Source organism: Spermophilus citellus (genome assembly GCF_964194105.1).
Source record: "Spermophilus citellus genome assembly, chromosome: 2".
In the NCBI taxonomy this organism is placed as follows: domain Eukaryota; kingdom Metazoa; phylum Chordata; class Mammalia; order Rodentia; family Sciuridae; genus Spermophilus; species Spermophilus citellus.
The window spans coordinates 199590725-199616167 of NC_138183.1; the positions used below are offsets into that span (position 1 = coordinate 199590725).

Sequence of the window (25443 nt, forward strand, 5' to 3'; positions counted from 1 at the left end):
ATATTTTGGGGTTTTACCTGTTTTCTGGTTTGTCTGTTGTCTTGTTATTCCCCTCTATCTCTTTACTCACAAATCCTGATACCATGTGGGTCTTGAGGCTGTGAGTGGTCTGTCCCTACTCACTTACATTTTGGAATTTGTAAGGATCCCTTGTCCCCATTTGTTAAAAATGTTAACCACTTTTGGTTTTGCTATTTAATTGCTCTATTATATTAATGTGGGGATTTTGAAACTATGTTGTTACTGTTATCATCTCAGAATCCCTTCTGGTGTTATTATTCTTGGTTTTTTTTTTTAAAGAGAGAGAGAGAGAGAGAGAGAGAGAGAGAGAGAGAGAGAGAGAGAGAGAATTTTTTAATCTTTATTTTTTAGTTTTCGGCGGGCACAACATCTTTGTTGGTATGTGGTGCTGAGGATTGAACCCGGGCCGCATGCATGCCAGGCGAGCGCGCTACCACTTGAGCCACATCCCCAGCCCTTATTCTTGTTTTTATGTGGAATAGAAACTGTAAGGTGTTAGAGACAAGGGCCAAACCAGGGAGAAAAGTTAGAAGGGTATTGCAATAATGCAGTGAGAGAAGTGGTGATTTGGACTTCCCTGATAGGGCAGGTGATGGTAGATATGGTGAGAATTAGTTGGCTTTGAGTAGAAGAGTGAAAGATGACTAAAGATTTTGACTAGAGAATGTAGAAGAATGGAGTTCTCTTTACTGAAATTAGAAGACTATTGAAGAAAGAATTTTCTATGAAGTGGGGAAAAGAAATCAGAGCTCATTTTTGTCCCTGTTAAGTTTGAATGTATGTTAGATTATCTATATAGATGTGGAGTAGGCAGTCATTTAAGTGGGATTAGAATTCAGGGAGAGACCTGGACTAGGGATAAATTTGGATACAACTAGATGGTACTTAAAAGCTATGAGGCTGGGTGAGATCTAGGGAGTGTGTAAGATGGAGAAGAGATCTGAGGTCTGAGCCTCAGAAGCACTATATAGTTTAGATATGGGTGCAACAGATCTAATTTCTGAACATTTTGATGCTTTTTTGCCTTTTTTTGTTTTGGAAAAAAAAGTTTTTACAGGAATCCTGATCTTGGCAATTAACCAGTTCCTAAAGTGCTAAGGGGGAGGCTAGGGTCAAGGATATTTGTTAGGGCAGACACTTGAGGACTGGCATGCTCAACATTCTTTCCCACTCCCCACTCTTTCTGTGGAAGCTGGAATGCTATAAACTACACTTCCCAGACCCCCTTGCACCTAGGTGTCATATGTGATTTTGAATACATTAATTAGGTCTACATGAGATTTCAACCAGGAATTAAGTTGGGGAGAAAGGCATATATGCCATCCACTCTGCAGATTGTACATAGCAGATACAGTGTTTTATAGCTGGTTGGTGTGGCATCAACATCCCAATTTGCACATAGCACTGAATGCTTAGCAACCCGTTTAACTTGTTGGAATAATTCCCTTCCTGTGACACTAGTTAGAGTAAATTCTACTCTCTGCACCTGAATTCTAACAAATTCCTTCCTGGAGTCTGATTTACTGTGTTTGTGATGTATATGTATTTATAAACTCATGGGCAGGGGATGGGGAATGTGGTGTGATATAAGTGCACATACTCAGGGTGGGAAGATATGTGTAGGGGCTCTGGAAGGCACTCCAGATGTACTCCACTAGATATGCATGTGCTTTACTAGAAGATGATGAAGTCGAAGAGGAAGACTCAAACATAGAATTCGTGAAGCCCAAGTTCCTGGGTCAACCCAGCAATGCTGTTCGTATATTCTGTGGCCCTAGAATAGGATTGGTAAAGCCTTGGAAGTCTCAGCCAATTGCTGATCTCCTGGAGGTCCATGGGCACAGGCTACGGGGCCAGTACTTGCCCCCCAATTATAATCAGCTACAGGAAGACTTAGACAACAACATTCGAATCCACCAGGCTTTAAATATACAACATGCACTGATGGAGGTGAGAACAGGTTTAAGGAATGGAATACTGCCCACCAATTTCCTCATAGCCACCCCTTCTGCCCTAATCACCTTGTCTACACTTAGGACATGCTGTGGGAGGTGCAGGATTTCTGCAGGGAACATCACTGGATAACAGATATTTATAAATTCCTGAAATCCTGGGGGCCCCAGAAGCTGGAAGACATGAGAGGCTGTCCCATCAAGAACTACGTACAGCTGGTGAGCTCCCTGAATGATTGGCAGACCCGTGTCTCCAATATGCCTATTGAGTTGCTGACAAGAGGAAAGTTGCTGCTGCTTAGCTGCCACAATATGAAGGCAGAGCTGGGTGAGTATTGCTTGTTTTCCCTCCTTTCCTCCTTATGTCTGACCACATAGCTTGCTTTGTCCTTAGAATGTTCTTCAGGGACCTTTGGCACAGGCCCCTAATTGGACTTTTGAAGCCTCCCCGAGCTCCAGGACTTAGCCTGTTTCCTTTGGCATCAAATTTATGATCACTAGTGACTCAGTTCATTCCCTATGCTCCCTAGGATTCACATTGCTATTGCCCCACATTTTTTATTATTATGACATATAAGTAATTTAACCCAAATGTGACTTAATAGAAAGTTTAACTGCTCTTTGGGCTACTGAGTTCAGTTTCTTCACAGAAGTACTCAGGAATTTAGGATACCCCTTCTCTGCATGTAACAGAGTTGGAATTTATGCCACAATATATATGTGTAAGCTGGGAGCAGTGGTGCATATCTGTAATCTAGTGGCCCAGGAGGCTGAGGCAGAAGGATGACAAGTTTAAGGCCAGCTTCAGCAATTTAGTGAGGCTCTATGCAAAATAGTGAGACCCTGTCTCAAAATTAAAAAAAAAATGGCTGGGGATATGACTCAGTTAGCACCTCTGCATTCTATCCTATCCCTGGTACCAAAAAATTTTGTATGTGTAAACACTTACTTTCTTTAACTGATCTTATCTCACTCTTCAGTCCTAACTTCTGTGGGTAGTGATAGAAGATCATTTCCTTCCCAATTAAAGAAAGTTTTTTTCATTTAAAGCAGCCACTGATCTAATTCAGTCTGTTTTGTGTATTCGGTGAATTCAAAATTCATACCACAGTTCTGGGTTTGGGTTTTGTTGTTGTTGTTGTTGTTCTTAAGTGTCCTCTGTTCAATTTTCCTTCCCCAGATGCCATCTGGCACTGAGGAGGGCTGCTGGGATGCATGCTCTTCTTTGTACAGTACTTTGTAAAGCCTGGGGGCCTCAGAAGCTGGAATGATCCCCCAAACCTGCTACATCCTTGCCTGGTTTTGACATTGATGTTTCTAGTGATGCTGTGTCCTGGTTGATGTAGCTGAGATGTGTCTTCTTGGCCTAATGGGGTCACAGAGTGATTACCCTTCCTATCTTGGCCCCTCCTTGGCTCCTTCTGGAATGGCAGATCTTTGGGGTTTTAGTAAATCCTTCATCCAGTCTTGGTCTTGAGCTAGCCACCCCCAGAGTATTTACTTCAGGGCCTCTCAACTCTCCATGCAGAACCTCGTCCAGGTCACTGGCTGTCACTTCTCTGCTACTTTCTGAATCTCCTGCTATTTAAGACTATCATGGACTTATAAGCTTTAGAGGTGGCTTCTTTTGCCACAACATATCATATCATGTTTTCTATTCTGCGATGGCTATTTCATGTTAGCACGAGAGCAACCCGAAAGGTGGTGGTCTCATCCCAAACTTCTATATAGAAAGTGGGACTCACCACTACTCTGCTCTCTGTTTCCTCCTCAGCTTGTCTCGGTTTCCCTCCTCTTGCTGCTTCTATCCTATTAGGTCAAAGCCCACTTGTTGATATCCCTCAGTCTCTGAGAAATTTGGTTTACCACATGATATTTCCCCTCTTTTTTCTTTTCTCCCATGGGAAGGATGTCTTATGCTATTGTGTACTAGATAAGTACCTCAGCCTAGGAGATGGTCTTGGAGAGGCTCATGATGTAAGCCATATTTTTTTTTCCCTAGGAAATAGGGAGATTGTTCCCTCACTTACCCTCCTACAGAGACTAGATACTACTGGACCCATGATCCCCCAAATCTGCATTTTTATGAAGGTGAAGAGGCCTTGGAATTAGGGCTGGGAAAGAGTGTGCCTGCCTAGCCCTCTGTGCCTGTGTTCCTTGACAAATTGATGCACAGGCCTCATTAAGTATCTTATGGGCCAATAAAACTTGTTGCTCTTGTGCAGGGGGTTCAAGTTGGCAACACAGGAAAAGGGGGAGCCTGTAATTGGTCTGCTTTCTTCCTGGCCCTGTTTTGGGCGGGATTTGCTTCACCTTGATACACCTTGCTTCTTTCTAGTTTGTTAGCTTCTTTATCCTTAGTTCAGAATCAACTGGCCCTTTGAAAGGAGCAGGTGGGAGAGACAAGCACTGAATTTAGAATCCTGGCTCAGTTTTTCACTTGCTTTGTGACTTAAGATCTATGAGCTCCTGTTTCTTTGTTTGTAACCTGGGCATGCATTCAAGGTTACAGGAAGGAGATTTATCTGTAGTGCTTCTGGCATTCAATATGGCATGCAGTAGGAATTTAGTGCATTTTAAAATTCATCATCTTCTTTTCTGTCTACTTTCATCCTTCTTGCTGATCGTATTTTATCTTCTTACCCTCTAACTCTATTCTTCTTGGACCTCCTTGCACAGTGAAGAACATACTTACACTCCAGTGAATTGGTCTTGCAGGAAACTTAGGGTGATCCTTTATTACTCCCCCTCTTTAAATCTACCACATCCAAGGCCTCACAAAATCCTTTCCATTCTTCTGCCTCCCAAATATCTCTCAAATCTGTTTTCCTGTCCATCTCTAGCTCCCAATGCCAAGAAAACCTATTTTATCAAACCATTGCTCTTTTATCCCATAAGGTGTCACTCTTGCACTCCCTATTTGGGTTGCACTCCTATTTGCCTTTACCTGCCTGATACTATTGGTCCAAAATTAGAACCATTCTCCTGGCCCGGCTGTCACGCATGAGGGGGATGCTTTGAAAAAGCATGAATGAGTTTAAATCCTGTGTTCTGTTAAATATAGAGTGTCCTTCAATAAGTTCCCTCTTGATAGGTTTTGTCAGTCTCAGCTATTGCTTATCTGTCCTCTTAACTACTACTTTCTCCAAGGCTCTGAAAGTGCCGTACCCATAATGTCTCAATTATCTGCTTTCTATATTCACTTTTATACTTTCTGGTTGCAGAGATGCTACTAGGAGATAGAATTTACTTTACACAAAATGTTTTAAATGTTTATGTGTATGTATTATATATGTACACACATATATAATGTATATGTACATTATATTTAACTATTTAATATATGTTTATAATTTGAGCAATAATAGAGTAAAGCCAGGATGCCTGAGTTTGAATTCTTGCTTTAAAACTGTATGTTTTTATTTTTAAAATTTAATTAATCAATTAATTTATTTTGGGAGGTATTGGGGATTGAACTCAGGGGCACTGGACCAACTGAGCCACATCCCCAGCCCTATTTTGTATTTTATTTAGAGACAAGGTCTCACTGAGTTGTTTAGTGCCTCGCCATTGCTGAGGCTAACTTTGAACTCATGATCCTCCTGCCTCAGCCTCCCAAGCAACTGGGATTACAGGCGTGCACCACCACACCCAGCTTTATTTATTTTTTTTTACTAGAGCTTTATAGTTATAATATTAGTTGTGTTCATTCTGACAAACTCACCCATTCATAGAATACAATTTCAGTTCATAATTCCCCCTTTTCCCTCCCCTGTTCTCCTTCTTCTACTCTACAGATTTCCCTTTTGCTCGTGTATTTATTTATATTGAATTGGTTCTTTTTATTTATACATAAAGGTGAAATTCCCTGTGGTATATTTATATATGCATATGACATTATTTTTTAAAGAAGTATTGCCTCCCCTTCTCATCCCTCCACTTTGCCTCTCAATCTTCTTTTTCTACACTACTGATCATCCCCTATATCTTCATGATACCTATCCTTCCCTCCTGTACCAAACTGTAGGCCCACCAACAAAGTACAGATGCACCTTTTCCTGTACATCCTCACCAGCATTATTGGTATTTGTATTCTTTTGTTGTTTAAGTTTTTATTTTTATATTTTAATTTAAAAACAGTTTTAAAAAATCTGTTCTAATTAGTTATATATGACAATAGAATGCATTTTGGCATATTGTACACAAATGGAGCACAACTTCTCATTCCTCTGGCTGTGCAGAGTCACTCCAGTAGTGTAATCATACATGTATATGGGGTAATAATATCTGTCTCATTCTCCCATCCTTCCCATCCCCACAACCCCTCCCCTCCCCTCGCTCCCCTCTGCACAATCCAAAATTCCTTCATTCATCACTACTCACCCCCAAAACTGGATCAGTATCTGTTTATCAGAAAACATTTGGCCTTTGATTTTGGGGGGATTGGCTTATTTCACTTAGCATAATATTCTCTAGGTCCATCCATTTACCAGCAAATGACAGAATTTCATTCTTCTTTAAGGCTGAGTAATATTCCATTTCATATATACCACATTTTTTATCCATTCATATCTTGAAGGGCATCCATAGTTTAGCTATTGTGAGTTGAACTCCTATCAACATTGATGTGGCTACATCACTGTAGTATGCTGATTTTAAGTCCTTTGTATATAAACAAAGGAATAGGATAACTGGATCAAATGGCTGTACCATTCCAAGTTTTCTGAGGAATCTCCCATACTGCTTTCCAGAGTGGTTTCACCAAATTTTAGTCCCACCAGCAATGTATGAGTATACCTTTTCCCCCACATCCTTGCCAACATTTATTATTGCTGTATTCTTGATAACTGCCATTCTGACTAGAGTGAGAGGAAACCTTAGAGTAGTTTTGATTTGCATTTCTCTAATTGCTAGAGATGATGAACATGTTTTCATGTTTGCTGATTGATTGTATTTCTTCTTCTGAGAAGTGTCTGTTCAGTACCTCAGCCCATTTATACACAATGGAGTATTACTCTGCATTAAAAAATGACAAAATCATAGAATTTGCAGGGAAATGGATGGCACTAGAGCAGATTATGCTTGGTGAAGCTAGCCAATCCCTAAAAAACAAATACCAAATGTCTTCTTTGATATAATGAGAGCAACTAAGAATAGAGCAGGGAGGAAGAGCAGGAAGAAAAGATTAACATTAAACAGAGACATGAAGGGGGAGGGAAAGGGAGAGAAAAGGGGAATTGCATGGAAATGGAGGGATATCCTCATTGTTATACAAAATTACATATAAGAGGCTGTGAGGGGAATGGGAAAATAAACAAGGAGAGAAATAAATCACAGTAGATGGGGTAGATAGAGAAGATGGGAGGGGAGGGGAGGGGGGATAGTATAGGATAGGAAAGGTAGCAGAATACAACAGTTACTAGTATGGCATTATGTAAAAATGTGGATGTGTAACTGATATGATTTTGCAATCTGTGTTTGGGGTAAAAATGGGAGTTCATAACTCACTCGAAGCTTATGTATGAAATATGATATGTCAAGAGCTTTGTAATGTTTTGAACAACCAATAAAAAATAAAATAAATAAATAAAAAAAATAAAAAAAGAATTGTTTTCTTTCATTCTGTGAAGAATTCATTGGTATTTTGATGGGGATTGCACTGAATCTATACATTTCTTTGGATACTATGGCCATTTTGACAATATTAATTCTGCCTATCCAAGAATGTGGAAGATCTTTCCCTCTTGTACAGTCTTCTTCAATTTCTTCCTTCAGTGTACTACAATTATCACTGTAGAGTTCTTTACCTCCTTAGTTAGATTAATTCCCAAGTATTTCATTATTATGTTTTTTAGGTTACTGTGAATAGGGTGGTTTTCCTGAGTTCTTCCTCAGCTGAATCAATGTTGGAATGTAGAAAAGCTATTGATTTTATGGGTGTTGATCTTGTATTTTGCTTGTATTTTGCTGAACTTCTAATCTCTAGAAGTCTACTGTTGGAGTTTTTTTTTTTTTTGGATCTTCTAGATACAGGATCATGTCATTGGCAAAGAAAGATAGTTGGACTTCTTTTCCTATTTGTATCCCTTTGATTTTCTTTTCTTGCCTCCTGGTTTTGTCTTATGTTTTGAGGACTACATTGAATATAAATGGTGAGAGTGGACATCCTTGTCTTGGTCCTCATTTAAAAGAAAAGGTTTTTAGTGTTTTTCTATTCAGTATGATAATGGCTTTGGGTTTTTTTTTTTAAAGAGAGAGTGAGAGAGGAGAGAGAGAGAGAGAATTTTTAATATTTATTTTTTTTTTAGTTCTCGGCGGACACAACATCTTTGTTGGTATGTGGTGCTGAGGATCGAACCCGGGCCGCACGCATGCCAGGCGAGCGCGCTACAGCTTGAGCCACATCCCCAGCCCCTGGCTTTGGGCTTTTCATAAATGGCCTGTACAATGTTGAGGAAGGTTCCTTCTCCAGCATATGAATGGGTACTTTTTAATATGAGTGGGTACTGGATTTGAGGTGATCATGTGATTCTTATCCTAATTCTGTTTAAGTGGTGAATTACATTTATTGATTTGCATATGTTGAACCAAACTTACATCTCTGGAATTAAACCTATTTGATTATGATGTGTTGTCTTCTGTATGTGTTTTTTAAACAGTTTGCTAATATCTTATTAAAGATATTTGTATCTATGTTCATCAGGGATACTGGTCTGTAGTTTTCTTTCCTTGATGCACTTTTGTGTGGTTTTGGTATCAGGGTTATACTGGTTTCATACAATGTATTTGGCCATTCCCTTTCAATTTCATGCAATAATTTGAGAAAGACTGGTGTTAGTTCATCTGTAAAGGTCTGGTAGAACTCAGTTGAGAATCCATCTGGTCCTGGGCTTTTCTTTTTTGGAAGGTTTTAAATTTCTGTTTCAATTTCATTACTTGATAGTGGTCTGTTTAGGTTTTATTTTCCTGGTTCCATTTAGGCAGGTCATATGTGTCTATAAATTTGTCAATGTTGTCTAGATTTTCCAGTTCACTGGAGTATAAATTTTCAAATAGGTTCTAATTACCCTTGGAATTTCAGTAGAGTCTATGGTAATATCTCCTTTGTTATCTTTAATTTTATTGATTTGGGTCTTCTTTTGCCCTCTTTTGGGTTAGTCTGGCTAATGGTTTGACAATTTAATTTATCTTTTTGGAGCAACAACTCTTCATTGCATTGATCTGATGCATTGGTTTTTTTTTTTATTCTCAATTTTGTTAATTTTTGCTCTGATCATAATTATTTTCTTATTTTACTGGTTTTGTAAACAGTTTGTTCTTTTTCTAAGGCCTAGAGGTGAAGCATAAGCTTATGTATTTGGGATCTCTCTATTTTTTTAATGTAGGCTCTTGGTTGTATAAATTTTCCTCTTAGAACTGCTTTCATATTGTCCCAGAGATTTTTTATATGTTGTTATCTCTGTTCACTTTCATTTCTAAGAATTTCTTGATTTCTATTCATTTCTTCTTTGGTCCATTATTCTTTAATTATTTTTTGGTATCCATGTGTTTATGTTGTTTCTATTATCTTTATTCCTGATGATTTCTAGCTTCATACCATTATGATCTGATAGGATGCATGGGATTATATTGATTTTTTTTTTACTAAAATTTTTTTTTATGGCCCAGAAATGGTCTATTTTGGAGAAAGTTCCATGAGCTGCTGAGAAGATGGTAAAAGTGAGATATTCTGTAGATGTCTGTAAGGTTCATTTGCTTTATAGTATTATTTAGATTGGAGATATCTTTATTGATGTTATGTTTTGATAACCTATTAGTGATAATAATATAGTATTATTGTGTTGAGTTCTATGTTAGATTTAGTGACATGGAGGGTTTCTTTTTTTGGGGGGGGGTAATTGGATGCATGCTTGATATCTGCTTTATCAGATGAGAAAATAGCTCCCCCCTTATTATTCTGGGAATCTGTATGCACAGAATATTTTTTTTCCAACCTTTTACCTTCAGCCTGTGGTGTCTTTCCTTATGAGTCTCCTGTAAACAACTGTCATGTTCCTCATGACTAAAACATTCAGGGTCACTCCAGGTGAACTGGGTTGCACGAAATAACCACACAGAGACAGAGATACCTTTTTCTTTGGGGTCCTGTGAAGGCTCCTCTGACTTTAAGGGTCCTCAGAGAGCAAGTGAGTGCTGAACTCTTTTATTGAGGATAAGCCATTCAAATGAGGCAAGGGGTCAGGTTTCAGGCGGTTGAGTCTAGCTTCATAATGTCTGCTGTCAACAGGTTGACTGACATCTAGGAAGTCCACACCCAAAGGCAGAGGGAGAGAAGGGGACACCAAAGTTTTTCCATGGAACATTCTATCCCAAACAGGGCAAAGGGGTTAATATCACAAAGGAACAGGTAAGCATAGCTCAATCCTTGGGGTGACACGCCTATGTCTGAAGATGCATCCTCAAACATCCAAGACCAGGGCAATGTCCAGTTCATTATGAGATGTAGTGACAGTCAAAGCCTCTCCTCTATGGGAAGGAGAATGTGAATCGTTCAGAGTGGCTCCCCACAAACAACATATAGTTTGATCCATTCTGCTAATTTATGTCTTTTAACTGGGGGGTTAAGACCCTTAACATTCAGTGTTAGTATGGATATGTGTTTGTGTTTTCCTACCATTTTCTTTTTTTGCTGTATTTAATACTGTCCTATTCTCCTTTAAAAGATTATTAATTTCATTCCTACATTTGGGATCTTTGGGATTTGTTTTTGAGTTCCTCTGTGTGCAGTTTATCTCTGAGTATTCTTTGTAGTGTTAGCTTGGTGCTCATGAATACTTTGAGTCTTATCATGGAAAGTTTTTATTTCCCCCTCAAATTTGAAGCTGAGCTTTGCTGGTATACTAACCTTGGCTGGTGTATTAACCTTGTTTCCTTTTATAACTTGGAATATCTCATTCCAGGCCATCCTTAATTTTTAGGATCTGATTTGAGGTATTAGAAGTGAGCCATATTGGTTTGCCTCTAAATGTGACCTTTTCTTCTTGTGGTCTTTAATATTCTTTCCTTATTTTCCATGTTAGGCATTTTGATTATGATATGTCTTCTAGAACTTCTTGTTTGAATAGGTCTATTTGGGGTCTTGCAAGCTTCCTGGATGTGTGTGTGTATGTGTGTGTGTGCGCGCACCTCTCATTTATGATCTCCTTGAAAATTTTCTTTATTCCTTTAGCTTGTATCTCCATGTTGTATTCTATCCCAGTGATTCTCAGGTTTTGTGTCTTGATGTTGTCCCAGATTTCTTTTATCTTCTGATTATGTTCTATTATTTTTTTCCCTTTATTATTTTGTGTACTCAAATTCATGTGTCCTGTCTTTAGGGCCTGAAGTTCTGTCTCAAGGGCTGAAGTTCTATTTTCTACATGATCTAATTTGTTAGTGATAATTTTAAGTAAATTTTTAATTTGGTTTATTGTTTCATTTTTATGAGTTCTGATTGTTTTCTTTTTACTATTTCTATTTCTTTATTGAAGTGGTCTTTCATCTCCCTTCATTGGGGAATTGTGAATTTTGGGGGGAGATTTGTTTGCTGTTTCCTTATGTTTTCAGAGTTCTTGTACTTGTGATCAATAGAGATGGATTTCCTTTCCTCTTTTTTATATGTGTCCTTTTGTTTGTAATTATCTTTTTGTCTTGGAGGTCTTTGTTTTTGATATATGAGGAGATATCAAGGGGTCAGACCTGAGTTTCCTAATTGTTCTTCCTTGGGTCCTTGTTTTGGTTTGAAGCTTTTGTCTCCTCCATTCTTTGAGCTGGAGAATGTCAAAGCTCTGGTCAGGTTAAATTGTGTGTAGGGTGAGATTCACTGTTGCTTGTTTGAGATGCAGTTATTTCTCAGCTGCAGGATCTCTACTCTATGATCACAATCTCTTTCCAGGCCCGCTTAGAGGGGGACTCAGGAGTGGTACTAATGTCAGCAACAGATGTTCACCTTTAAGATAAATATCTGGTGTCTACTTTGACATCTGTAACACTAATTGCTGCATGTATAGGAATAATAGTGGGGTCAGCATTTGACCACAGGACCAATAATTAAAAACCATGAATTACATTTGACAGTAGGTTGTCCAGTATATTAATAGTCACACCAACTTGAATGGGGTAGGAATTACATAGTCTAATCATTAGTTTGGGTTTTTTTTTGGAGGGGGGTACCAGGGATTGAACTCAGGGGAACTCAACTACTGAGCCACATCCCCAGCCCTGTTTTGTGTTTTATTAGAGACAGGGTCTCACTGAGTTGCTTAACACCTTGCTAAATTGCTGAGGTTGGCTTTGAATTCCTTATTCTTCTGCCTCCTGAGCCGCTTGGATTACAGGCATGTAGTTTGGGTTTTTATCACTTCTATTCTTTGTATTAAAATGTAGCTGGAGATTAATTTGTGCATGAAGCCAGGTGTGCTGTCTTTTGGTTAATTTAGTTTAGCAATAGAGTTTCTATCCGTAAACCTGTAGTATCCCTATAGTTTCCTAGCACCTCACAGAGTAGGGCAAAACAAACGATATTAAAAACTAATACAAATAGTATACAGCATTAAAATAAATACCCTGTCTCTACTATGACATCTACAACATTATTTACCACAAAACCCAGGAATGGTGGGGTCAGTAATCGTCAACAATGAAAACAATAATCATGAACTAGATCTAGCATTAAAGCAAACAGCAGGTGTCAATTATGTCATCCATAGCAATAATGATTGCATCAGTGTTAATAGTGGAAGCAGGAGTTATAGAAGCCAATTAGTTCCGAAAAATGGTAAAAATACAGTTAAATAGGGGAAAAGAAAAAGTGCTAGGAAGGTAGAAAAGAATGTACAATTTGAAAATGTGAATAGAGAGAATGCAGAAGAGATATAGCAGGTGATACTCATAAGGAAGGAGTGGAAAATTAGGAGAAGTATAGTAAAGGGATAGTGGAAAAGAGAACAATAGAATTTGGCTGTTAGCAGAAGATAAGAGAGAAAGCCAAGAGAAACGAACAAATGAAAACCATATAAAACAAAGCAAAAATGTACAAACCAAAAACCCTAACCCTCAAAATACAAGGCAAGGAAAAATGACTACATTAAAAAATGCTAAAAATGAGGAAAAAAAGTGTTTGTATATATTGCCACTAACCAAGATTTTTAATGAAAAATGAAGGAAATGTCTCCACTGAGGTAGTCAAAATGTTTGAACATGGATGGTCACTGACTGTACCCAGCTGTCTTTCTTTCCATTTTTTCTTGAGCTGTATACTGAAAGAAAGAGAACAGGAGTAGGGGTTGTTAACCCCTTCCTGTTTTTGCTTTGTTCTCTGAGCTGCCAGTTGGAGTGACCTAAGACTGAAGCTGTTTGCTTCCCTTCTCACTGGTATGATTTGGGATGGATTAGGAAGTACTGTCAGTGGAGTTTTGTCCATATAGACCAGGTCTGTGCACTCCCAGGCTTTTGCACAGTTCTGTGAGGGAAGTTCCATCAGGTGTGGCTTAGGTCTAAACAGGCCTCAGGGGCTTTGTTGGGTGGTTTCTGTTTCAACACACCCTGAGGGCTTGGAGGTGGCTGATCTCTGATGGCAGTCTGAATCTCGGAGCCTCTCAAGAATTCCATTCATGGGGCAGGGGAACTAATCCTCTACTCCCTGTGCTGCCCACAAACACAACCTTCCAGGACTTAATCCCTGAATGTATTCACACTCACCTGTTTAGATTTTTTACTCACTTCAGCTAGTCACATGAAAAATTACCAGACTCAAAGGAGAAGTGAGTTGGGCTTCTCTTTGGTTTTCCAACTTGACTCCCCCTGGGTACAGTCATTTTTTGTGCTTATTTCATGTACATTTTGCTAGGCCACTACATGGCAGTAATTGCAGTGATTGCTCTAATCTCTCGGCTCGCTCCTGCAGCAGCAGCTACCAGCAAGGCTGCCTCAAGATGGCTCCTGCCTCAGCTCTCCGTGACCAGTTGAGAAATAGTGATTTTCAAGCACCAGTGCATGGTGTAACCTCTGGATCTGCTAAGTTCTAGCTGCTTTTTTTTTTTTTTTTTTTTTTTTTTTGATCCCAGGTTTTCCCATAGCAAATCTGTTTCTCTGTGTTCTCCTTCCTTCCGTGATGAATTAGATAGAGCCTCTATTGCTGCTGCACTGTGCTGGTGCTACAGGAGACTCAACTTTAATTCTTTCCTTTTTGTTTGTTGTACCCAAACTTCTGAGCCCCTAAGACACTTTGAATGTTCAATATTTAATTTTAGTGAAATCCCTCCTTCATCCACTTCTCTGAGAACCAATACTCCTTTTGCTTGAATCCTGAGCCACAGAACTACTAGGAGTACAGCCTTCATCTACTCCCTGTATAATGTTGATCAAATTTCTTAACCTCTCTGAGTCTCAATTTGCTTATTTGAAAAATAAGAACAATAACAGTATTTATCTCAAAGGGAATATGTGAGGATAAAATGGGTTAATGCAGGTAAAGTACTTGAAATGTTGTCTGGTACATAATGAGTACCCTATACTGAATTTGGTGGTATACTGTGTTTCTATATTTTATTTTGCTGTTCTGTGCATATTTCAGCATCTCTGAACTTAAGTGTCTTATGATTGATGGCATGTCAGAGTTTAGATTGCATCTTTTTTCTTTTTTAGTTATATATAAGATAATGTGTTGGGTTTTTTTTTTTGACAATTAGTGATATCTTAGATTTTGATGAAGTATCATATGGGGTATTATTCCTGCCTTCTGAGACAGTGAAGTTGTCTGTATTACTAAGGGCAGCTTCCAAGATTATTTTCTGACCCCATGTCCTTTTTTCCTTTAATCCTTAAAGCAAAAGGCAGATTACACGTTCTTTTTAATACTTCCTCTTCTAGAGCAGACAGACTCCAAAAGAGTACTGATAGGGCCCCTGCTATTCATGAACATGTCATCTCCATGACCTTGAAAATACTGTTTTATCTACTCAGAGCACAACACTACACAACACATCCATCTCCAATGTTCTCCTCTCTGAGGAGGTCTTACCAAGTTCGTTCAGGCCCCCTCTCTTTTATTATGCCAGGTTGACAGTTTCTGGGCACTCACAGATGATTTATCTCCTTCTAAGTACCCACTTGTGATCATTCATTTATATATCTGTCTCTGCTATTATATTGTGAACAAACTTTCTGTCTTGCCCATTCACTTTCATCTACCAATGTGGAATACTGCACTCCTTGCTCAGTGTCTAGCCAGTGAATAGCAGCTGGCTAGACACTGAGCAAGGAGTGCAGTAAGCATTCAGTGAGTGAGGAAATGAGTTCATGATTTGGCCTCCCCTTCAGCCCACTCCCACTTGGGACCCATGACACTCCCAATATGTTTCTTTTTCATGCATCCCCTAACACCAGACTCTCCTGTCTCCAGAATCCAAGCTGGACAGTACGAGGAAGGATATTCTTGCAGAGGTACAGAATGAAAGCCGGATCCGCAGTCAGAAACTAATGACAGAGCTCACAGATTTCGTGCGAGTGTTCCAAATCATCAACTCAGACATTCATGCCATTGCCCGGTGCTGCCAGAAGGTAGGTTCTTCCCATCTGTCTGTCCCAGCTTATCCAAGGCCCATCCTTCCCAGAAGCTCAGGAAACTCTTCAGGTCTCTGCTGAACTTCCTAAAGGGCTTGATGTTCTTATGTATTCACATAAATGATCTGTTTTTGCTAATTCTTGCCCTGTTCACATGGCACATAGTTTCCTGGTGTCGGGAGGAGATACTAGTGTAAGGAAAAAGATAGGATCTTGCTTTCAGAGATACTGTTCTGCTCTCTGTGACAGCTAGTCAGATAGGACAATGTTGCCCAGTCATTAGGGTTATGATCTAGTGGGTAAGAAATTGCCTCAGAGAGTCCTGGGTCAGAGGGGGATCTGATCCCCTATTGTCCCTGATTCCATTTGTTGAAAGGCAGCAGCTTGTCCTAAAGCCTCTACTCCAGAAGGCAGGAATGCTCCTTGAGGATGGGCCTAAAGAGTTTCACAGGGTTGTGGGGGTACTGGTCTCATACTGTAATCCCTGCAGTTGAATGAAGCCAATGAACAGTACATCCAGCTGGAGGAGAGAATGGAATATATCCAGTCACTCCTGGAACTCATCCGCAACCATTTTAGCTTCTATAGTGCTGAGAATGAGAAATTGGACATCTCGGTAAGAGGGGATTTCAGGGAGTCAGCCATCCCACCTGGTCCCCATCCTCCACAACCACGTCTATGCCACTTCCCTCTGCTTGTTCCACAGCTTCTGGATATGTGGGAGGCATTTCAGTTTGAGAGAAGCCAGGCCTCAGAGATCCTGCTCAGCAAGCAACATACCATTGTGCCCAAGCTACAGCAGATGATGGCAGCAGCATTGGCACAGTTAGAAGGTCTGTTGCAGAAAGCCCTGTCTTGTCCCTTCATGGACCCTGAACAAGAGCAAAGGAGCATTGAGAACCAGCTTATTGCTTTGGAGCATCAGTACCAGGACACAGTCAGCCGCCTCAATGAACTACACCGTGCTTATGTGACCTTCACTGGTACTGAGGACCACCCCCCCCCCGCCCCGCCCCATTGTCCCATGATCAGTCTCTAACTGAGATAAGGTTGGGACTCAGTCATGTGTCCTGTGTGATTCTAAGCAAGTCTTAGGAATCTTATACCTTCATTGATCTCTTTTATAAATGAACAAAACCTTCATATATTGGGTATTTTAGGTATTGTACTTAGGTGGGAATATAGAGGGCTCAGTCTGGTAGGGAAGGCAAACAGTTGAATGTTTCATTAGAATGTGATGGAGCTAAATACTATGCAGGAGAATTGTGTGTCATCACTGTAGAACTAAGCCTTTGTGTAGTTTTGTTCAATGTAGTTCTATATGAAGGAGCAGCCCCCCCAAAGGAATAATGTCTTTTTATATATTTTTTTAGATATACATGACAGTAGAGTGTATTTTGACATATTATACATACATGGAGTACAACCCATTCCAATTAGGGTCCTACTTTTGTGGTTGTACATGATGTGGAGTTACGCTTTGTGAATTCATATATGAGCAAAGGAAAGTAAAGTCCAATTCATTCTTTTGTCTTTCCTATTCCCATTCCTTTCCCTTCCCTTCATTCCCCTTTGTCTAATCCAGTGAACTTCTATTTTTCCCTCTCTACCCTCCCTTTTTGTGGGTTAGCTTCCACATATCATAGAACATTTGGCCTTTGTTCTTTTGGGACTGGCTTGTTTCATTTAGCATGATATTCTCCAGTTCCCTTCATTTCCTGGCAAATGCCATAATTTCAATCTTCTTTAAGGCTGAGCAATATTCCATTGTGTATATGTACCACATTTTCTTTATCAATTCATCTGCTGAAGGGCACCTAGGTTGGTTTCATAGGTTAGCTATTGTGAATTGAGCTGCTATCAGCATTGATATGGTTGCATCACTACAGTATGCTGATTTTAGGTCCTTTGGGCATAGACCAAGGAGTGGGATAACCAGATCAAATGGTCATTCCATTCCAAGTTTTCTGAGAAATCTCCAGCTGCTTTTCAGAGTGGTTTCACCAATTTTCAGTCCCACCAGCAATGAATGAGTATATCTTTTCCTTCACATCCTTGCCAACATTTATTGTTGCGTGTATTCTTGACAATCGCCATTCTGACTAGAGTGAGATGGAATCTCAGTGCAGTTTTAATTTGCATTTCTCCAATTGCTACAGATATTAAATATTTTTTCATGTATTTGATGACCAATCATATTTCTTCTTCTGTGAAGTGTCTGTTCCTTTGCCTATATATTGATCAGTTTATTTGTTTTTTCAGTGTTAAGTTTTTTTGAGTTATTTATATATCCTGGAGATTAATGTTCTCTTTTAAGTGCAGGTGTTAAAGATTTTCTCCAATTCTGTAGGATCTCTCTTCATATTCTTGATTATTTCCTGATGCTTTCCTGGTGACCTAAACACTCAGACCTTTTAGCCCACCCAGGGACATCATTCCCCGGGTTTCTTGCACCTAAAACAGGGGTCACTCCAGGTAAACTGAAATAACTGGGCCCGTGAAATAACCACACAAGAGACAGAAATACCTTTTTCTTTGGTTGTGTTGTGACAGCTCCTCTGACCTTAAGGGTCTGCAGAAAGGGAGAGAGAGAGCCCACACGTGCTGACCCCTTTTATTGAGGAGAAGCTATTCAAATGAGGCAAGGAGTCAGGTTTCAGGGGGCTAAGTCTAGCTTCATGATGTCTGCTGTCAGCAGTTGACTGACATCTAGGAAGGCCACACCCAAGGGCAGAGTAAGAAAAGGGAACACAGAAAGGGGGTTTCCATGGAACATTCTATCCCAAACAGGGCAAGGGGTAATATTACAAAGGAATAGGTGAGCATAGCTCCACCCATGGGGCTGTAGGAAGGCACGTCCATGCATGAGACACAGTCGCTGGAATCCTAGAAGACCCAGGCTATCCAGCTGCCACACCTTTCAGCAGAGTCAGACCCAGTCACATGCTGGTTTGGCCTCCCACAGTTTCCTTTGCTGTGAAGAAGATCTTAGTTTGATACCATCTCACTTACTGATTCTTGATTTTACTTTTTGTGCTTCTGGCGTATTATTGAGGAAGTCGGTTCCTGAGCTGACATGATAAACATTTGGGCCTACTTTTTCTTCTATTAGATGTAGGGTCTCTGGTTTAATTCCTAGGTCCTTGATTCACTTTGATTTGATTTTTGTGCACGGTAAGAGATAGGAGTTCAATTTCATTCTACTACAGTTTTCACAGCAACATTTGTTGAAGAGGCTATCTTTTCTCCAATGTATGTTTTTGGTGCCTTTGTCTAGTATGCGATAACCACATTTATGTGGGAATGTCTCTGTGTCTGCTAAAGAATGACATCTTGATGTTACAGTAACCAATATGGTCTAGAGGGAAGGCTGCTGAGGGCCTCACCAGCCCACAAAACAGGACAGATGTGTTCATTTAGCCCTTCTATACAGTCGAGCAGGTAGGCTAGTTCCCATCTGTAAAACAAAAACAAAAACATTGTGGGCTGGAGTTTCTTTTTTCAGATTTATCTCTTGGAAAGACACATTATTTGTGAGTTGCTCCTTTGCCAACTACCAACTACTACCATATCTTCCTGTGAGCATCCCCAATCTCAGGGCTGTTTGGTCAGATAAGATAGAGGACACTCTAGAACCACTCTCAAGCTTCTTTAGCAGTGTAGTGAGAAGCCCTTAGCATATACTCTTACCTGATGTGGACCACAAACCTTGACCTTTTCTGTAAGGGGCTGGGATAATTTGTGAAAAATCACAGTAGAGAATTCAGGCCTTGTGGTTTTAGGCCCCCAAAACCCAACAGCATTGCTTTTACTTCTTTCCTCCATCCCTATCTCCTCTCCAAACTTCCAGGTAAAATGACCTAGGATTTTAGATCCAGGTGGTTTAATAACTACCCACAAATTTTAAATCATGGTTCTTCTGTTTTAGTCATTACTTTTAGAGTTTGCTTTATTTTATAACCATGTGAACAACTATTTTGACATATGAGGTTTACTGGTTTTGTTTACTTACTAACATTTATTTTAAATACCACATCTTTTAATTCCTTCCTCAGATGGCTTAGAGTATTTCTCTGAGTATTTTTTCAAAGAAGGGAGTTGTAGACATTAAAATCGTTGTGCTCCTTATATGCTGAGAATGACATTAAAATGTCACAATTTAGGTAAATATTGACTTTTGAAATCACAGATTTGTTTTCAAACTTTGATACTGAATCATTGACTTCCAACATTTAGCATTGGATCAGATATATCTGGTATCAGTCTGATTTTTCTTTTGTATCAATTTATCAATTCTTTTATAATTACTTATATGTGCTATGGTCTCTTTTTTATAGAATTTTTTACTGTATGTTGACTTTACTAGATCTCTCTTTCATTTATTTTCTTCATTCTCACACATTCTTTTATTCCTTTCCTCTGAGTTCTAGATAAAAATTATAAGCTTGTATTATAAACTTCTATCTTCTATGTATCTAGTTTATCTTTTTCATTGTATTCTATATGTATGCATGCTTATGTATACATGTTCATACATGCAAGTGGGTGTTTATGTGTGTGTATACATGCTTATGTATCCTAGCTATATTTGCTGAAGATGACAAAAGCAAAGATACTCCACTAGCAAGAGCCACATTGTGCTCAGATCTATTTCTAATACTGTTTCCCACTGAAAGGAACCAGGGCTACTCAGAGTAATGGATGATTCGGAGAACTGTGGTAGGAAAAGTACAAGATGAGTCTGGAGTATCTTTTATACCAGAAAGTAAGGAAGTGTTAGATTAACAAAGTGATGGTAGCTTGTCACAAGGATATGGGAGGGATGTCAACAGGCCAAATCTGAGACAATCTGAGCAACTAAGTAATATAGTAACAAATTCTAAATTATCAAAAAAAACTCCATTAATTTATTATACATCATAATATTAAATAAATAAAGATAAATAAGTATAGATTCGTGCTTACAGTAGAATACCAGGAGCTAACTGGCAAATGTGAAGAGAGGGCTGGAGTGGTAACATTCTGTAACTGTTACTGGAGTAAAGATCTGGTTAATCAAAGCAAAAGACAAAGGGTTAGCTGGGTACATCAGTACTCACCTGTATACTAGTGTCAGGAGGTTGAGGTAGGAGAATTTCAAGTTCAAAGCCAGCCTGGGAAACTTAGCAAGACCTTATCTCAAAATTGAAAAATAAGGAGGGTTGGGGATATAGATCAGTGGTAGAGCACCGTGGGTTCAATTCTCAGTAATAGGGGAGAGGGGCTTAATTTGTTGAGGCAGGGAAAGTTACTATTAGAAAAGCCAGCTCAACAAGAAGAAAGAGGACTACTATTACAGAGTCATTCTTGCTAGGAGACTGACTGAGTGTGGTGGTTGGTGGGTGTGCCCAGACTGGTGAGCACCTTCCAGCTTCAAGAGGGTTGGATGATACATATCTTATCCTGATTACTTAGCCATGAGGTGTTTTCGGTTTCTATAAGTCTCAAAAACAAAGACCATTATTTCTTTTGGCGGTTCCTGCGCTAATTAGCTACGTATTTATTATACAATGGACCCGAATAACTGAGGAAGCAAAAGAAACAGTAATTAATTAGTGGAGAAATTCAGCAATTTAATCAAAATTAAGATCACCAGTGAAAAGCAGGCATATGTCTCCTGATATCATACAGGAAGGGAGACACACATCACCTATGCTGTGGTCCAGCTGAGAATTGAATAACATCATGAAAAAAAATCATAAAAATACAGTTTGAAGAACTTTCTAGTAACAAAAAAAGGAAGAATAAGGACTATATGGTATTTCAAAAATGTTTGTTACAAAAGACAAAAACTATGGAAATGTTCCAGATTTAAAACTTAAAAGACATGACAAATAAGAGCAATATTTGACCCTAAATTATATATTATACCTGAGGGGAATCAGTGCTATAGAGAATATTATTAATTGACAAAATTGGAATGAGGAATATAAAAATATTGTGGTTGTGATATATTAATTAATTAAAATTAATTTAACTCAATAACTTAGTAAGGTCCTAAGCAACTTAGTGAGATCCTGTTTCAAAAAAATAAAAAATAAATAAAATTAAAAAGGCTAGGGATGTAGCCCAGTATTAGAGTGCCCTTGAGCTTAACCCCCAGTAAAAAAAAAATTAATTTGATAATCATCTTATGATTATATAAGATAGTATTCTTATTCTTAGAAAGTACACACTTTGGGCATACATTTTGGGATAAAGGGATAGCCAAGATTTACGTAACTTATCCTTAAATAGTTCAGAAAAAAATTTGTATTTGTGTTCTCATGCCCATATACATAGAGAGCATGTGAACACAAATAATAAAGTAAATGGTTAAATTTTAATGAGTCTACCCAAAATTATTCACTTGAGTATTTTTCCTTGTAAAACTGAAATTTTTGAATTCCTTTCCAGATAAGACATTTTAAAATGCAATGGAAATTACTGAATAGATAATATGAAAATGTTCACTGAAAAAAAAGAGAGAGAAATGTGCTAATTCAGTAGCTTGTGAGATGAATGGAGGAAATAATTGCCAATGGCAAACACAATAAGGAGCTTCACTATTTATCCCTATGCAGGCCAGATTTTCTTTCATAGTTATCTCCCTGGACTTCCCTTAGGCTATTCATTCACTGATTCATTCACTCAGCAGATATTCGATATATGCCTGCTGTGTACAGGCTTGAAGTACATTAAGGAATAAATGACAAATCCCCATTTTAGTCGGAAGAAAAAGACAACAAATAATAAACATAAGATAAAACTAAATTATGTAGTGTATTAGAAAGTGATAAGTGATCCAGGGAAGAAAAAAACTGTTGAGAATGCTAGGAAGGGAAGATAGCAGTTTTTATGGGACAGTTACATAGTCCTCATCATGAAGGTGCTATATGAGCAAGGACTTGGAGCTGGCATGGGCATGAGCTGTGTTATTCTCTGAGGGAATAGTGTTCCAGGAAGAATGAACTGTAATCACTCACACACACACACACATACACACACACACACACACACACACACACACACACACACACACACACCACTTTTTTTCTGATATTATGGGCTCTTGACTGACCATTCCCCAACTAGCTCAGGTCTTAGCCAGCCCTATTTCACAGGAGATGACAGTCCAGTGCCACTGCCAATCTGTGGGACTCGTCCTATCGTACTGCAGCAACACATATGGCACCTGTACCGAGTGATCTCTGAAAACATCAGTGAATGGAAGTGCATGGCTTTTGCCAAGGTGCTAATACACCTCCTTATAACTTTTGCCTGGGAATAAGGATTGCAAGGGTGGGGTTAGAGGAGGGTTTCAAGCTGAGAGTGAGCCCTTTTTCCTTTAGTTCAACCTGTCTATGGCCCAGGAAAAGACAAATAGCTGGCTGACAGAGGCAGCACGGATGAGCACCACCCTGGGACTGCACAGTCCAGTGCTGCAACGCTGCATGCGCATGCTGGAAGAGTTCCGTAGCTATCTGCCCTTGCTTACCAAACTGGGCAGCTTGCAGCTGCAGAACCCTAACTACCAATCCCTCCTGAGAGGTATGTTTGTTTAGAGTCAGAGGGGAGAGGAAAGTGGGGATGCAGAGTATAGAGCAATGTAACAACTTAATTCTTTGTTGTTTTTGCTGAAAACACCTTTCCTCCCTAGATTTCTCCCTGCTTTCCCCCCAAATACCATAATATTCTTTCTCCAACAGATAAGAAAATTCTAATCTCTTTTCTGTAGGCTACCCTTTGCTGACTTGGAAGGGATGATAGTGGCTGGGCTTTGCTTGGGGTCTTGGTTCTGAACTCTGTACTGTGCTTTGCATCTTGGGTTCTGAGCTTTTGTGCACTAAGATCTGCAGTCTGGGCTGGGCTCTGGGTCTTGCATCTGGACTTATGGTAGAATTAAACTCTAAAACATGGGTGGGATTCTGTCACATGCTGGGTTTTCTTCTGACTTGTCTCTTCTACCTCTAGCTTTAGGGCTGAACATTCACAATATGGAACTCCTAACACTGGGCCAGCTGCTCGCTTGTCCGCTGCTGGAGTTTGCAGATCGAATCAACCAGGTGGGGGTCCACAGGAGAGAGTTAAAAGAGGTGGTCCAAGCCCAATACCTGTAATAGAGTCAATCAAGGGCTAGTAGTTCCTTGAAACACAGGGGCAGTAGATGTTGGCATGTAAGAACAAGTCCTTAAGTCTTCAGATGATCTGATGGGTGATTCTAGACACTATATGACTGAATGTTCTCCCTAGGAGAAGGAAATGGGTAGCAACCTCTAAGTGGTAGGCACACAGAACAGCAGATGTCCCCTAACATTTACCCTGTCCCAAAAGAGAACAAGCTGATCAAAGTATTATCTGCTCAGTGAGAGCCTTGCACAAAGGTAGGTTTTAACCTACCTGGGCTATCTTTGAAGCCTGATGGTCTCACTCTTCCTCCATCTCTGAGACTTTTACTTCCTGAACCCTGTCCCTTGAGTTTGTCTCAGACTCAGTCCCTAAGTCCTTGCTTTAAAGCTTTCTCCTCAGCCATATGCCAGTCCTGGCATCTGAGACCCAGGTGTTCCAGGTCTGGCAGTGTGAGAATGAACGAATTCATGCACAAGAGAGCCTGAAACAGCTGCAGAAGTACTGGGAAACGTGCCATCTACGCCTTCTCAACTTTATCCTGCATGTACCCTATGAGCCCCCAGCCTCAGAGCACTCTAAGAGGCAGGCCCTCCGTAACCCTCAGTGGGAAATAGTGGGCAAGGACAGTGGCACCTTCATTCTTTCAGGTGAGACTCAGCTCTTGTGACCTCATGAATGCCTTCTGCCTGGGACCATTTTCATCTATTACATCTACCAAGCCCTGCCATATCTAGTTTCTTTAGCTAGGGCCCAATCATTACTGGGTAGCCTGAGGGGTCAGTCTGTTCTGACAATTTGTCTTCCATGTAGCTCTCATACTCTTAATCTCCATGGGATATCTGTCCCCTGCCTATACACACACACACACACACACACACACACACACACAAACATCTTCCTCCTAGCCAAGGCCTGGCTCCTTCAGAGATGGTACTTTCTTTTCTGGATGTAGTAAAAAATAACCATTCCTCATGATTATTTTGTCTTTCAATGCTTTGTCCTCTAGATTGCACCCTAATGATTCATCCTCATTCACTCATTCTTTCTTTCACTCATACCCTCATTAAACTTACCAGCCTCCTCTGTGCCAAACACAAGAGACTCTGAGGTTTACAGAGAGTAGCCCTGTCCCATGGAATAATGCCACCTGACTTTTTCCTCCACAGACTACAGTAGCTTACAAGATTCTATACATGGAAGTCTTCAGACGTTATTTAAGATACTGGCCATCCAAAAGTCAGGAGACTTACACAAAGTAGCTTTGGAGTGGGTGACCATCATGAATAGCCTGAGTGAGTGCAGGCCTTTAGCTGGGCTGATGGATGGAACCTGAGGTGGGATGGCCAAGAGGGATGGGGGTAAGAGGTGGAGGCTGAATGGAGAATATCTGAAGGACAGATTGAGAATCTCCTTCAGAGATATTTCTTCACATGGGGTGACCAGGTCTTTATTTACAATGAATGTTTTATTTCCCCTAACAAGGTCCCTGGGTCCTGATGAGCAGAGTATTTTGGTTGGGCTTATGGGGGTACCCATGAGGCTAGGAACAGGCTGGACCTACTTGCAGAAGCTAGTACTCTAGTGTCTCTCTCCAGTGTCCCTCTGGCTGCTTCCATAGGTGCCCTGCTAGAGGTGTGGGTGATATTCCAGCAGAAGTGGATTTTTATAAACAAAGTTCTACATGAGATGAAGATCCAATTTCCCAGTGCTGATCTGGTAG

The 25443-nt window shown here is 39.8% G+C and overlaps 1 protein-coding gene across 1 annotated transcript in view; it reads left to right on the forward strand.

Moving 5' to 3' along the window:
• Nucleotides 1–1665: 1665 nt before the first annotated feature.
• LOC308641750 (dynein heavy chain domain-containing protein 1-like) overlaps nucleotides 1666–25443 on the forward strand; it is a gene marked incomplete at its 5' end in the record, with an annotated part of 66174 nt that continues 42396 nt past the window's right edge. The window contains 10 exons of the mRNA XM_081280361.1: nucleotides 1666–1971; nucleotides 2058–2301; nucleotides 15415–15572; nucleotides 16066–16558; nucleotides 22718–22845; nucleotides 22946–23144; nucleotides 23568–23659; nucleotides 24163–24370; nucleotides 24890–25015; nucleotides 25342–25439. Of these exons, the coding sequence (XP_081136487.1) occupies nucleotides 1666–1971; nucleotides 2058–2301; nucleotides 15415–15572; nucleotides 16066–16558; nucleotides 22718–22845; nucleotides 22946–23144; nucleotides 23568–23659; nucleotides 24163–24370; nucleotides 24890–25015; nucleotides 25342–25439 (2052 nt within the window). The remainder of the gene's footprint in view (nucleotides 1972–2057; nucleotides 2302–15414; nucleotides 15573–16065; nucleotides 16559–22717; nucleotides 22846–22945; nucleotides 23145–23567; nucleotides 23660–24162; nucleotides 24371–24889; nucleotides 25016–25341; nucleotides 25440–25443) is intronic.